This window comes from Mastacembelus armatus, chromosome 19 (genome assembly GCF_900324485.2).
Source record: "Mastacembelus armatus chromosome 19, fMasArm1.2, whole genome shotgun sequence".
Lineage (NCBI taxonomy): Eukaryota > Metazoa > Chordata > Actinopteri > Synbranchiformes > Mastacembelidae > Mastacembelus > Mastacembelus armatus.
Window position 1 is genome coordinate 6658147 of NC_046651.1, and position 15887 is coordinate 6674033.

General features: G+C 38.9%; 1 protein-coding gene across 2 annotated transcripts in view; it reads right to left on the reverse strand.

Annotated features, from left to right (window-relative positions):
• Positions 1-14910, reverse strand: part of abcc3 (ATP-binding cassette, sub-family C (CFTR/MRP), member 3) — a 39093-nt gene extending 24183 nt beyond the window's left edge. For both annotated transcript variants that reach the window (XM_026316406.1, XM_026316407.1), the window contains exons 1-4: positions 14637-14910; positions 3686-3862; positions 2474-2599; positions 756-893 (exon numbers count right to left, since the gene is read on the reverse strand). In XM_026316406.1, coding sequence (XP_026172191.1) covers positions 756-893; positions 2474-2599; positions 3686-3862; positions 14637-14672 — 477 coding nt within the window. In that variant the 5' untranslated portion in view covers positions 14673-14910. The remainder of the gene's footprint in view (positions 1-755; positions 894-2473; positions 2600-3685; positions 3863-14636) is intronic.
• Positions 14911-15887: the final 977 nt, after the last annotated feature.

Consider the following 15887-nt stretch of genomic DNA (forward strand, 5'->3'; position numbering starts at 1 on the left):
ATGCAGAACTACTAAAAAATCATAAGGAAATACTGCAAATTTGTGTATAAATTTTGACCCCTTTCCCTTGAAAACACCACCTTTCAGCCTTTGTAGTAGAAATGTTTAATAGGTCACTAATCACCTCTTCTAAAAGAAAAGAGGACTTATCTGGGACTCTAATAATCAGTAGATTAAAGCTTTACACTTCTAAAAGCCAGAATTTTTAGCCAAGTAATCACCTAGGTCAGTGGTATTTATCAACAACCATACCATAAAAAAACCTCATGCTTCTTCCTAGGTGTTCTGTGCTATGTCTTCTCCAGCCTGACACCACAGCCTATATGTCTGTCTTGTCCTGCTGCCTGCAGGGTTTCTGTGTGCTAAAACTCTGTTGATGTGGTATGCAGTGATACAGGTGAGATAAGTATGCTAGCAACAAGAGACCCACTATTCCCTCCCCGCTCTCTAATTAGTGTTGCCCTGGGCTGACTCTTCTAAAACACTGACTAACTGCTAAAACAACTCCTAAGACATTGGTCGTGGAAAGTGGCATTGACTGACCCATGTTACAAAGCATCAAGAACACTGGGGAGTAGAAGAGGCAGAAAAGCACAGTAAACTGTGAAATACAACAAGGGGAAAGGTACTATGAAGATAACAGAAGCCAAAAAATTAAATGGAGGATAAGAATCTTTGGAAGGTGAAAGGGCAGCAGAGATAGAGGGTGATGACATACAAGTGAAAGACATTTGAGGGCTACAGTGTGTTCTCACCTGGCTGGAGGCCTGGAGGATCTTGGAGCGAAAAGGCACGATGGCACACAGCACACACAGGAACCAGAAGATGAAGAGGACTCCTGAGGACTGAACCCCACGTAACCTCTCTAACTGGATCAGAAATGTGGCCAAGAGCTGAGACATGAGGGAGGGGGATATTATTATTTGAGAAAGGGGGCAGAGGGAGACTGAGTCAGATTAGCTGAGACAGAATCACAGAGTGCAAATAAGGTGAACCACCGTCTGACTGGGTCAGAATTTCTTGCTTGACTGCCGCAGCTGACTGTTGCTACATCATATGCTGGATAAGATGTGCTGCTCCAAGACTTTTCTAGCTTATCAATAACCCAATATAACCTTCAGAAGGGCTACACACAAACTCAAATTACAGATTTACAACCAACAATTGCTAATTTACATAAGGCTGGAACGGGTTAGAATTTAATAAAGGGTTTACATACTCATCAGTGCATTGTTATACCAAATTTAGAGATTTAGTACTATGACTCTAGAAGTGGGTATCCAGCTAAGATGACTCCAAAGGCACAGTGCAGAATGCTCAATGAAGTAAAAATCTCAGTTTAACATCCGAATTTATATGATGAAAGGAAACTTGAAACTTCCTCTTCAGACACACACACGTGCTAAGACTTTACAGACTTTACACTGTGTCCAGCAAATAAACTTTTGACATGGACATCTGCATATTCATAGTTTCTAGAGGAAAAAGCAGGAAATTTCATTCCAAAAATTTAAAGAGGTGAATAAATGTTTTTATGAACTGTTGGCTCCTTTCCCCAGTCCAGCTCTTGGCTTGTGGCAAAAATGCATACACTGCTGAAATAGACTGCGAGAGTTTGAAATAGACTTCTAGGTGACCAGTATCGGTCAGAGGTGCCAGTAATGAGTTAAGGCACATTCCTCTTAATGCCACACATTTTTTGATCCATGATTAATACATGCACATCCTGTGATGACTGTTAACCTTTCCTGCTTTAGCCTCCAGACCATAGTCGGGAAACCCACGGGAAATTTCTGCTTCAGGGCCAAAGTTGCCGTCACTTCAGCATTAACTCCCCGCTCCACACACACTCCACAGCAGCTGGCAAGCAAGGCTCAGGCAAGTAATGTGGGTCTGAAGCAGCTGTAGCATCACTGTGTGCATTACAAAGTTACATTTTATGTCTAGAATATTGTTAACTTCTTTGCTGTAATCACACATTTTACCATGCTCCTGTGGCATCATTCCCCTTCTCCTCCTAGTTGTTGTTGATATTATTCTGGAGAACATTATGGACAGTATTTGTCATAGTTTTACATGGTTGCAATAATAATAAACATAGATTTGCCTAACGTATTGGTCCGCTCTCATGTTGATATAAGTGTTAAAAACCTGAATGTCTATTTAAGGTACATTTACAACAAATGTACAAAAGTGTGCAATTACTTTGCTATTAATTGCAAGCTAACTAATGGCATCAGACAATTAATCACGATTAAATATTCTAACTGATTGACAGGACTGGTGATAAGTCTCTATATTCATAATTTTGGATTCTACATATCCTGTTTCTTCACAGAAGTAAGACCTGTTTCTTCACAGAAGTAAGACCTGCCCTGAATATATTTGACAGTGCAGGTTTGATTGTCTTCTGATACCATATCTTCAACAACAGTTTTTATTTGAATATGTAAAAATCCAAATAAAATCTCACCATGGTTATGCCAAGAACCAGTGGGGTGATGAAGTAGATGGGCGGCTGGCTGTGTCCCTGCCTCAGCTCGTGGAATGTGTAGAAGAGATCGGTCCAACACACTATCCACAGCAACAAGCCAAACACCTGGGAGCACACAGAGATGGTGAAGGGAGAAAAAACAGGCATGAAATATTATAAAAACAGAGTAGTGTAAAAGAGATGATCATGAGATGATTGAATGACTGATGAATGGAGCAGGTGGGAGAGTATCTTGTAACCAGTATCGACTAGATGCATCAGTTTAACATTACCTGAAGTCTTGCTTTTCAAAATACAGTCTTATGGTGTGGGAGGGATAGTTATTTGCATCAGGAATGTTCAAGCAATTTTGTCATTTGCACATTGTACAGACATAAGACCATATGCCATTTACTATTTACAACAAAATTGAAAGTAATCCTTTGTGTGCAATATCAAAAAAGATTTAAAAAGCTATGAAAAGGAATCTATCAACAATAAATGACTACAAATAAAACTGTTCACATAATATTGCATGGTGAGTATCAACATTGCACAGTCGCTGTCTTGTAAAGATATCAGGTCTTTACAGCATTTAGTGCAACTATGGCTTTTGGGTAAAACTGTTCTTCAATCTCTTCGTTTGAGTTTTAATTGTCCAAAGGCATCAGTTCAAACAAACCCAGGATGGGATGGGTCTTTCAGGATAGTATGGGCTTTCTTGAGGGAGTGGGAACTGTACAGTTTCTCCATAGAGGGGACAGGGCAGCAAGTGATCTTCTGGACAGTAGTGGCAAGTTTCTTATATATGACGATTCAAAGCCTTTCTTTCATATATGACTAAATAAAATACATCTGGATTTTCAACTGCAAATTAGGCAATTTTAAGACATCACTCTGGGCTCTGCAAAGTTGTGACAGCCATTTTTTATGACTTTGTGACATGTGATAGACCAAACGAATAATCATTTTATTTTCAAAATAACCTGCAGATTAATCAATGCATAAATAGCCTTGATACAATAAATGATGTTATTGATGTATTTACTTTAAAACCAGAGAAGACTATTACAGTATTTGTCTGTATTGTGTAAGTTTGTGTAGCATTTCAAACATGTAAAAGTGTGCAGGCTGACATTTGCGTGAATTTTTTTTCATGTGTATAATGACGTTACTAATAAATAAATGAATGAACAAAAAGTCCATTCTCACCGTTTTGAACCTGTTCTTAATGGACATCATGATGTAGCCTCTGTTGTTCCTCTTGAGGTAGAAGAGGTATATCGGGCACACAGCCCATAAGTAGATGCACGGCAGCCATGAGAGGACAGAGAGCTGAAAACACTCTGGGAGATCAGGCCGATCTGTGTGGAGCGTCTGATTGGCCACCTGCAGAGACACACAATATGGGGGAGCAGCACTTCAGGTTACAAATCGTCTGTTATTAAACAACGCTAAATAGGTCTACCTTAACCTTTCCATGAACCATCATAAACCAGGACACACAGTATAAACAGTGAACACATTTCTCACCCCAACGTTACCAACACAACCACGTCTTCATCATATCAGATCATTTCATTGAACTGAAATCTGTGAACGCTCTGCGATCCTTTGCCTGACCTCTTGGTCAATAGGCAGGAAACATGATGTCAAATGTCAAATCCAGTTCCTCATATTTTTGAAATTTAACACAATCAGTGCAAGAGCATAATAACTTTAAAATCCAAGATTATCAGTTTTATTAATCACTACAAAGCAAGTTAAGTTCAGATCAAAGTGATCATATGTTAACATTAAAACCCTCCATGACATTGTATAAAAGAATTACTCTTTTTTTTTTTTTCCTGCTGCTTAACAATAATGATCACTATGGAGGACATCCAGAGAAGAACGGTGAAGTAGACATAAATCATAGAGATATGTAGCCCTGACACAGTGGTTATCATGCTCCCCTGGACAAACAGTTAAAGGCTCACCCACGGATAGAACCAAGATAAACACAGCTGCCAGCTCCATCACCACACATATTTGCATCTGTGGTGATGAGGAGGTGACATGCTTGTTGGTGTATGTGGCAGGGTGTGGAGCACAGCTGTAAAGTGTCTCCCTGTGCTTCAGAAGTTCTTAACATTTTGGCTCATGAGCCCTAAACACAAGCAGAATGTTGACACAGTGGTTTCCTTACTCTCCTTGACAACACAGATTTAACAGTACACAAGCAAAAAGCTTCTGACTTTCTTTATTAACCAAAATTTGTGACCTTTCAATTTTGGATTGAACTTTCTATTGAATGTCAGAATAGGCTCCAGTAGATCCCTGTGACCTTAATTAGGAATTAGCTAGTATAGATAATGGATGGATGAATGGATGGAAGGATGAATGTCAATTATACACCCAGCACATGTTTTCAGTCTCAAACACAAAAATGGATTTTCTCAAGCCCAAAAAATAACAAACAGAATAAACACTTCTAACGTAACATGTAATCATTCAATTGGCTTTTTCCATTTCATCAAGACTGGACTGTCCATGCATCCAAATGAATGCTTGCCCTTTAAATACTGTAGGTAAAAAAAAGGCTCAGATAGTGGCAATACTGCATATCACTTACTCCTGATGGGATTTTTCAGATTTTATCTGACAGCAACAGCTTAATGTATTCACATTCATGCCAAGAGTTGGATGAGTGATACCACTCATACCTGCACAGTAAGCAGGAGGCCAGCAGTTGCTTGACATATCATAAAGACTGGAAACATGTGGAAGCAGCTAGCCTCTCTCTGATGGAGCATAACTAAACGTGTTTCTGAGTTCCTCCAAATCTTCCAGCTGGTCAGGTTCAGCTATACAAAAATGTATGTGTAAAAACAGGAAATGACCAAATAACTGCCAGGTGCAACTGTGATTTAATTGACAAAACTAGTAATCAGTCAAACAATTTATGATATACAGTGGTCTTTGTAAAATAATTTTATTACTGACATGATCTATGTTCACTGCAAATTCAGGGTAACTTATGGATTTCAAGAATAGATAAAATAAACACCATATAACTTGAATTAACTTGAATTACAAAACATGAAGCTTCAGCTCCTGTGGACGTTATTAAAGAACTGGCCAGATAAAACTGAACAAAGCAAACAATACTGCACAACTTCCAGGCCTCACTGAAGGACTTAAAGTTGATCACACTAAACATGTTGGACATGTCAAACCGCTAGAACAGTCTGAGTCATTTTTCTTTAATCAAAAGGTGTGTAACCTTCAGCACTCGATAAGTGTTATGAATGAACATAAAACAGGTTGCCTAGGTGTCTCCACAGTGGACTCTGGTGTTACCACCTCCGCTGGTACACATGTCCTGGGGATGCACACATACTGTCACATCAACTTCATCGTTCCAGTAATAAAATGTGTCTAGTCAGAGCAGGTGTGTCATGTATACAGTTCATCATTTCCATGTTCAATTAAACATGCATCCCACAGCGAGTACTGTTTGTCCTAAATGTTAACAACACAAAGCCATAAGTTGTTCTAGTTACACATGTTTTTGTACAGATGAAGCAGGTGAGGATAGAAGTGCATTTCTGCTGGTAAAAAAAATGATGGGAAAAAAAAAACATTTATGTCAAAATTATTAGATAAGAGGCTGAAATTATGACTTAAATCAGACTGACTTTCTATGTCACAATTGTAAGTCAGAATTTTGATTTTATCTTCAAATTTTGATATACCATAAATATTTTATTTTTTATCATGAGTAAACTTTTACTGACAGAAATGGGCTTCCATATGTTAGTGAGCTTTATAGAGGTGCATTTAGGCAGATTTTGTTTCTTTGGTCAAAGTCAGACTGGCTGTGTCCCCTGTTGCTATGCTAAGCTAAGCTAACTAGGATCCATCTTCATATTACCCAAACAGCAATAAGGTAAATGAGCATATTTACCAAAATCTCAAACTATTCCTTTAAACCAGTATATTTTTGAGGACCCCCAAAACACACACAAACACATCTTTTACTCCCAAACCCCACTGGAATTTATTTTAAACATCGTAATCCATACAAAACTACAACTTATTATCGAACAAAACAGAAAAAGTATATGGCGTCTTTTTCAAACTAAAGCTAATGTTTGTATTTTTGTACACTTGTAACACACTGTTGTCTCTCGTAATTACCCACCCTTGTGCTGATGAAGCTTAAGGTGACACTGTAGATTTGTTGGAAATAATTGCTTCTATGGGTTTTCCAGTGAAAATGAACAGCACAACAACATCTATGCCCTCCATTCCAACAGTTCACCTTCAGGTGACCACAAGACCGCGGGAGAGCAGCCTATAGCATATTATCTGTGTTCATATTGTATGTAACACATCTCTTTCACTCAGCATGGCACACTAAACTGAAAGGTAAATGTCAAACTTAAAAGCATTCAGATATCTCCATGCGTAAATAACTGGTTTACTGACTGACGTACTGCACAAACACGTTTTCTTTGCGCACACATTTCACATTAAATCTCATTTTAGTGCAAAGTCACTGAATGTACATAAGACAAGGTATAATTAGTTTCTGCTATGATGAATCACCAGAGCATATAAGACAATAGGGGAAATTTTGATACAGTTGTTCATGGATATCAATACTTCAAATAGTAAGCATGAAAGAATGGGGCTTATAAATAGACACACTCCCTTATCTCATCTGATACAGAGGACTGTACTGCTGGCTCTTATCAAAGTTATGGCCAGTTTAACCTTTCCAGTTTGATCAGAAATGTTTCTACACTTGCAGCTTACAGAGCCTCGACAAGCCCTAACTAAATACGGAGGCAGTTATTACTACACTTGAGACTTGAAACCTGAAACTTAAACAAGAAGTCTGATGAAAAGGTTGAGGTGCTATGGGATAACAGGCAACCAGCAGAAGAGAAAGACTGTTTCACTTAACTGGGGAATTTACAGTAAAAGAACAGGAAGTCTGAAACAGATCAACTCTGAGATGGAGCAGACACTACCCTCCCTAATGAGCTTCATCACTCGTCACTATGGGACTGTTGCATAGCAGCTATTTATTATCATGAGATGGCTTTAGAGCCATAGGGATTTAAGTAACACCTGACATAATAAAAGCCGAGTTACCTAATTGAGAAAATCAGACATTGTTGGGTAATATTTATAAAGGCTTCAACATTTAGCACTGTGGGTATGTGATTTGAATCATGGTCTCCATGTTGTATGTTTCGGATTTTGTCCCTTGCGGTTAAATCATACAATACTAGATCGTTCACTGAGCACGAGTGTAGAATTAGAACTTACTGATTTGAGTTCATTGTTTGTCAAAACACCCTGAGGAAGGCAGGATTTGCCCGTATTTATTAATAGCCTGCTACTTTTAACCAACCACCACTGAATGCCACACTCTATCCATGAGTGAGAGCATTTTTCCTTTTGAAATTATGTTTTGACACTTAGTTTCACTTTGAAATGTTGCTGAACTCTAACTGGCCCATGAAAGTAGTTTCTGGTAGAGTTGTGAGGATTATGAGTTTGCTTTTTCTTTTGAAGATGTTTTGGTATTTAAGTTTGTTCTGTTTGTAAGCCAGCAGGGGCCTTTCTGTGTGGAGTTTGCATGTTCTCCCTGTGCTTGTGTGGGTTTTCTCCAGGTACTCCGGTTTCCTCCCACAGTCCAAAAACATGTATGTCAGGTTGATTGGTGACTCTAAATTGCCCATAGGAGTGAGTGTGAGTGTGTGAGGTTGTTTGTCTCTATGTGGCCCTGTGATGGACTGGTGACCTGTCCAGGGTGTACCCCTGCCTTTCACCCAAAGAGAGCTGGGATAGGCTCCAGCAGATCCATGTGACCCTGGTTAGGAATAAGTGGGTATCGATAATGGATGGATGGATGAATATATCAACCGATATTCATTTTCTTTCGACAGTGGAACAGTGGAAACAGAAAGACAAATTAAAAAAAGAAGAACACATGCCACACACACATCCTATCACTTGTACAATTCAAAATATCTGTTTTACAAAATCTAGACATGAATCTCACTTCCTATTAGCTTGTCATAATTAATTTCACTTTATTTGGTTATCTTTGTTGTCCAATTATTGCATTCAGCTGTAGAAGGCTGCATGATGACCATTTCCATTTCCAACAAAGAAGGTTATCATCAAAGACATGAATACATCCATGACCTGTAGGGCTGTTGTGAAGGCCTATACTTTAAATGGACACAAAGAGTTCAGATGGTATTAGTGGTAAAGTCGTTGGCAGATAGCTGGCGCCAGGTCAAAAACAATTTAGTAAATCCCAATGACAAAATTCAATTTGTACATTTGTACATGCTGTACACCAGTGATTTATACATAACAGATTTGTTCAGCACATGACCACAGCTGTACCAAAAGGCACAAATTTTATTTCAGTGTAATACAATATAAAATCATCTGGCAATGCACTCCACTGGCCAATCCAATAGGGACAAGTGTATATTCCTGGTAAATTAATCTGTGACTTAAATGAAGTTATTCTACAGCTATTTGACATAATTTCTACTATATATGTCTACACTGAAAATGTAGATTCTTTCAAAGCTAAGTACTAGTATACTGTAACAGTGGAATTATATTAATCTGTACCAGCCATTGCAGGGAAGTCAAAACACGCAACATGGCATTGTTGATGAATTAGTTGTCAATCAACACACTCGTATTGTACTGCAGGTGGCATGGGGTGAAAGACTTCTCATTTGTTTTTTAGTATATTTAGAGGTTTGAGAAAATAAAATGCAGCAGGCTTGCCATCTGTTCTCTGTTTCACTGAAAAGCTGTCAAGTGGTATGAATGCAAGGTCGACAACGGTAAAGACAGGAATTGCTGCTGGCTATGTGCGTTTACACTCGGAGATGGAAATCATTAGCAGTCGAATTCGAGAGTCCGTGTCATCATAGTGAACACGACATTATTGGATTCCTCAAATGCAAATTATAGGATAGACATTCCTGTTTGTAATGGACAAAATGTTATGATTCAGGGGGAGTACCTTGGAAATGAAAACCAATAAAAATCTTACAGAACACCCACAGGAAGTGGCTGACACTTTGAAGACTCTAAGGATAATAAATCGCAGACCAGCCAGCTGTTTGAAAGTTTTCAAAGGAAGTGACTTTTCTACATTTTAACATCAAGTAGTTTACATAAAGTAGAAATACATTTTAGCAACTTTTTTAGCAAGGTTGAAATTCTGACATCCAGCTGTGAAAATCAGACTATTTCAGTTCTCGATTCCTGATTTCTACAAGGTAAGCAATCTTTCAGTTCAGGAAATATCCATTACATTTTGGGGACTTTCTGTGAAAATAAGCCTGTGTGGTGCTGTGTTTGTGAACAAGGGTCAAGTGCTTTCAAGTGAATTTTTTAGCTTAAAATTCAAAACTGTACCAAAATGACATTAAAATAAGAAATTAAATGACTGAATCATATGACACATTTAACTAACTCTATTTGAATTGCTAATAAGACTTTTGACAAATTATAAAATCATATGAATGAATAATAAGCAAATGCAATTTTAGATGCTTTACTGACTGAAGACCTTATCAAACTAGAATGAGAAGCCTGTTAACAGCTTTATTTTGCTCTTGATTTTAAGAGAGGCTGTAGTGATGGGATATGTTATGATTTAAATAAGTCATTGCTGCTGGTTTCAATGGGACTGCTGCAATTATAACTTCCTTTTTTCAGTTTCTATTAAGCTCCAGCAACATAATCCAAAATAATGAAGACCAACCAATCCAGACTTATACAAGAGCTTATAGTTTACATGCTCTGGGAGAGCTCTGCTCGTCCTGTCTTGCTGTGCTTTCTCTCAGCACACAACTGTAATCCAGGCTGCTGCTGACAGTTTAAATTGTGAGTATATGATGCTGATGATAAACAGGCTTTGGATGGGCCTGTTATTGTGTGCACTGCATGTAACACACACTGCTTTTGCTATATCTTTGTCATTACCTACTCCTCACATTGAGTAAGCTATATGTAGCCCAGTGCGATTTTATCTCTGACACTAGCCCCACAGTCTACTGTTCATGTCAATAGGCAAATTTCATCTGCTGAGCTAGATGATGTGATACCCCATCTCAATATGTTAGACTCTATGAGCAAACAAAGTAAGAACACAACATGCAAATCATTCCCTGCATGTCAGTCACATCACAGTCAAATCATCCAGCTGCCTACTAGAAATTTTGTATCCACTTTATTATACACTGTCATGGCTGTAATGAGCATCCCATTAACCCACAAGTACAACTACCTATCCAATCCTTACAATGTGGTGCTATTTCAAAAATACACATTTACTGTCAATGACCTTATCTGAAAGTATAGTTTGGATTTTCACATGTTGCAAAAAGTTGAAAACAACTGATTCTTAGGAGAGGAAAGCAGCACAGGATAACTCTGTGAAACAGTCACACTGACACACAACTGCTGAGCTAGTGCAAAGATTCCCAAACTTTCCCCCCATTTGCGTGATAAAATATTTTTAATCAATTGTCTTCACTTTGTCTTGAGATATAAGTTAATATGTCCAAGTGACATATTAACTTGTTTACATTTATGCTGTCAAAACCTAATATGAGACACAATTGGTGTTGTTTCTCTCACCAACCACAATGCTGGTGAAGCTGAGGGTGAGATCTGCCTTATCTTTTCTTGTCTTTGTTTTGGTACCTGCAACATTTAAAACTGTCTGGGTCAGTGACTACTGCCAAGTTCTTGCCGTAGAATTATATATCACGATATAAATCAAAACACTATTTCAGTCAATCTCCATCTGGAGGCAGATTGTTAGAATTAGATTACAAACATTTTTTTATTTCTATCCCTGGATTGATACAAAACAAATCAACAACTTCCCCGACTGAGTAATTTTATATCTAGACATTTATAGACCAAACTGCATCTAAATCTAAATGCAGAAATAAAATTATCCGATTTACCAAAAATGAAAATAATTGTTATTTGTTGATGTAATCTGGTGTTAGATATTGTAAAACAAAACTGGATTAAATTTAAATTTCATCACAAAAACATGTCACCCAGCCCTACATTGTGGGCAGCACTGATTTACCACAGTAACAGTACTATGACAATGACATACAAATTCAAGTTCCTCTCTAGTTAATTTGGGGTCTTAAATTGTATATGCTTTGGGATAAAATCAAACATTTGAATCCGGTTCTGGTTTGATCCTGATCTTGTCAAGATGAGACAGTGAAAGTATAAACCCTCAATGTAAAGTAACCTTTTTAGTCCTTTTCTTTAACATTGTGCACAGGCTATCACTTGAAGGCTAATTCAGAAATCTGCCAATAAGGCAAAAACCAATACAAGTGATGATTTTCTTCATGAACACCTTGAGCTATCAGCTCCAGATGAAGTTGCAGTCTGCATACAATGCAAATGAAGCAAAAGTCCTTGTCCAAGGCTTTAGTATTTAACCTGACGTGGATTAAACACGCACAGCTGAGTGCTGAGGGATTACAACTGCCTCTAGTTTGTTAAAAGTGGAAGGAAAATCAGGTGCAAAGCCTTGACCCTTGTTGAAATGACAAAATGCCTCAAAGCTCTTGAGTTTGGTACACAGATGGGGTTTCTTCACAGCGGTGTTGGCCAAAAGCTTCCTAAACTTTCCCATGTCACACAGACACCACACCAAATAGACACAATGTGAGACAGGCAGACCCTTTAAAATGATTTCCCCAGAATGATGGCATCTGCATGGCACAGAGGCAAAAACACTGCTGTAGTGGTGCTTCAGCTTGGCTGGGTGCTCTAGCAATAGGTGGTAAGAGGTCACACTAATATGGCTCTATCCGTGGCTGGAATGCGGCTAGAAGAGAGTTAGAGCATGTCAGTGAGGTTGACACAAACAGCACAAAAGCGTGAAGGAGCAGCCAGGGTCGGTACAATATGCTAATTTTTGGGCTGTGTAAGCCAGTGCGTCAGGAGTGAGGCCTAATTAAAGAAAAAATGAACAGAAAATGTTGACAACAATTTGAGTGTCAGTGTTAATGATGAAAACACCCAAACAGACACAGCCCAGGGCTCAAAATACGAGAGCATTGTTGGCAGCAAGGCTCTGAGGACTTTAGTAGTGTGGAGATATTTCAGATATTTAAAGTCTGACAAGAAAGCAGAGTAGCATAACACGAATATACAAATGTTCCATTAAAAACAACTAATACCACTAACCTTTTTGGCACCTAAAGCAGTGCCGTACTCTAGAGCAAGGGTCTCTAACTCCACTCCTTGAGGTCCACTGCCCAGCTTGTTTTCCAACTATCCCTACCGTACTCTCTGCTGATTACCTGGATCAGGTGTGTTCAGCCAATCAGAAACTGCAAGGGCAGGGATAGTTAGAAAAGAAGTGAGACAGTGGATCTCGAGGACTGGAGTTGGAGACCCTGCTCTAGAGCACATGAAATACAAGACTTTACAGTCCTAGACCCAACCAAATGTTGGTGGTCCCTTAAAACAAGAGTGCTGCACCAAAACAGACCTAGTTTATTTATTTGGATGGGACCAAAGAATTTAGTTTCTGTTCTCCTGTAAAATGTGAAAGCCTTAATATTTTAGTTGTAGATTCAAGATTTACAAACTAAGATTTTATTTGGAGTTGATCAAATTTAGTGTGTTCTCCTGTAACACTTAAGGCTATTGACTGTTCAGAATACAGATTTATTTATTATATATAACTATTTTTTATTTATTTTATATAATGCATTATTTTTGCCATATTCAATTTTTTAAAGAAAATAAATAATATTTACATCAAAATTAACCTTATATCTGTACATATCATTTAGGAGTGAAAAGGAACCTTTAAGTTTGACTGAAATAGTGCTTTGGTTTATATAGTAATATCAAAAAAAATGATTGTGATTAGATTTGTTTTCCATATCGTCCAGCCCTATTAGCAACAGATCTAAATGACTACTTTAATGTAAAACAGGTTGAGCGTAGTAATGATCTAGATTTCCACAAGCACACTGAAATATTAATGTATATTGAACATGCTGAATATTTTTGCAATGGTTACATGTTCACGATTTGTCCAGGATGGACCCTGCCTCTTGCCCAGTATCAGCTGCAATTGGTTCCAGCCTATGTCTAACCAGGGAAAGGTAGGTGGTAGGTGATGGATGGATGGATGGATGGATGGATGGATGGATGGATGGATGGATGGATCGATCGATCGATCGATGTTACACAAAACTGTAAATGTCTGTGCATATGGCTTCTTAAAATTAAAAAGGTGTAAGATCAAATACAGATCTCCATCATATAACAATATTGTGGACTTTGGGAGATGCTGTTCTGTTTGAAAGCTGTAGAAACACAATCACAAAAAACCAACACAGCAGTTTGCAAAACATTAAGCAAGATTTCAAAGTTTAAAAAAATACATTTGACATTGCCCCAGTTACCCCTACCAGACTGGCATCACCCAGATATTCTACAAAGTGAGGTAAATGCTGCTGCTCAATGGGATTTACCTTGTGTCTGTGCTACTACTGAATAATACTGACCTCTACCAGTCTATGGAGTTTCCCATCTCCTGTAACAAGCACAATACAAAGACTTTCCAACAGGACGCCTGCAGTGATGTCAGTGTTTGTCTACTGTCATATTCATAATGTGACTTTTCTTCCTGGCTGTGATTTTATCCCCGTGTATTACTAGTAGGAGTATAGCGTGTCTGTGCTATTTATGAGCTGCTTCCTACTCTGTGACACAGATATCACAGTGCTGATATACTGCGCTGTCACTGTAATACTCCTGGTGGGACCTGGCCATAGACTGGAGTTTATGGATCCTGTCTGTCACAAACACTACAGTGATAATTATCTGAACTTGATAGCTTATCTTCCTCCTCGAGAAAACAACAACACGGCGTCTTCTTACGTACGTAATTCAGCGTGACATTAACTGGGATGTCGTTAACACAATAAATGCTACTAAGCCGACACTGTACTCCTGAATAGAGAGTAAAAAGCAGTGGAGTTGCACTTTCTGGCCGCCCACACAGCAGTCATGGCAAACCACCATAGCCGACACCGGCGACGGGTGACGGAAACGTACTCACCCAGAACGGGAGCTCTGGTCCGCATAGCCGCTCCATCTCGGTCACGGCGGGAGACCGGGAAGAACCGGAGAGCTCTTTATCCCTTGTACAGGTCGAGACCAGCCTGCCTGTTCCTTCACGTCAAAAAAATAGCAACCCTCGCTATCACATGCCACACAGACAGGTACGTGCCGCGGAGACGCTTCGGTTTCTGTGTCCCAGCTCTCCTGAGAGCATGGACCGAGCTGCGTCAGACACGCTCCGCTCTTTCCGCTCGGCTGAGAAACGAGAAGTGACCCAGCGACAAATGGTTTCTGCTGAGGCTGAGTTAAGGCAAGGCAGGGCGTACTCTGCAGGCCCCGCCTCCGCCTGGCTCCCGTCCCCCGACACTCAGCTAGGTTTACTGCTCAGCCACCAGGGTTATGACGGGGTTATAAAGACCAACAGGAAACGTACAGGACTAATTAATGGATTAGTCAAAGTTGGTCAAATATAAATACACAAGGTTTGAGATTATTTGATGTCCTCCCATATATATAAGGAATAAAGAAGACTATTTAAAACACGGACATACATAATACATTTCCTAGACCGTTACCGTAACCTAAACCTATTTTTAATCATAACCCTAAAACCAAGTCTTAACCCTCAAACCCTGAAAAAAACTGAGGACCAGAAAAATGTTTTGACAAAATGTCCTCACTTTGATAGAATATACTCAGGATGGTCCTCACAAAGATAGAAGTACAAGTACACGCACACAAACATATTTACGTGTTTCTACATTTGGGAGGACACTCATTGATATAATGCATTCCCAAGACACTTAGACTAACCTTAGCCATTACAACTAAATGCCTAACACCAAACACTGACCATAACCTTAACCATAAATCCAAGTCTTAACCCTCAAAGTGAAAAATTGAAGACCAACCGAACTGTCCTCATAAAAGTAGAAGTACAGGTACATGCACATTCCTCTGGCCCCACCCAATCAGTGGCTACCTTTTACCTTCATGTACAATGGAAGTCTAGCTAATTACCCACAACTGTCATACAAGTCCTTTACCCCATATGGCTGTCACTATACTTATTTGTATTTCTTTGTTTACTAAGGAAAATACATGTGGCCAAAAATTATTTATTTCAATAGAAGCATGCACACTGTACAAACATTTGTAGATATATGTAGGCTATACTGTATGGTGGACTTTGTCAAAATACACCACATGCCTACGCATATACACAAACATAAGGTAAAACAAATCCTGC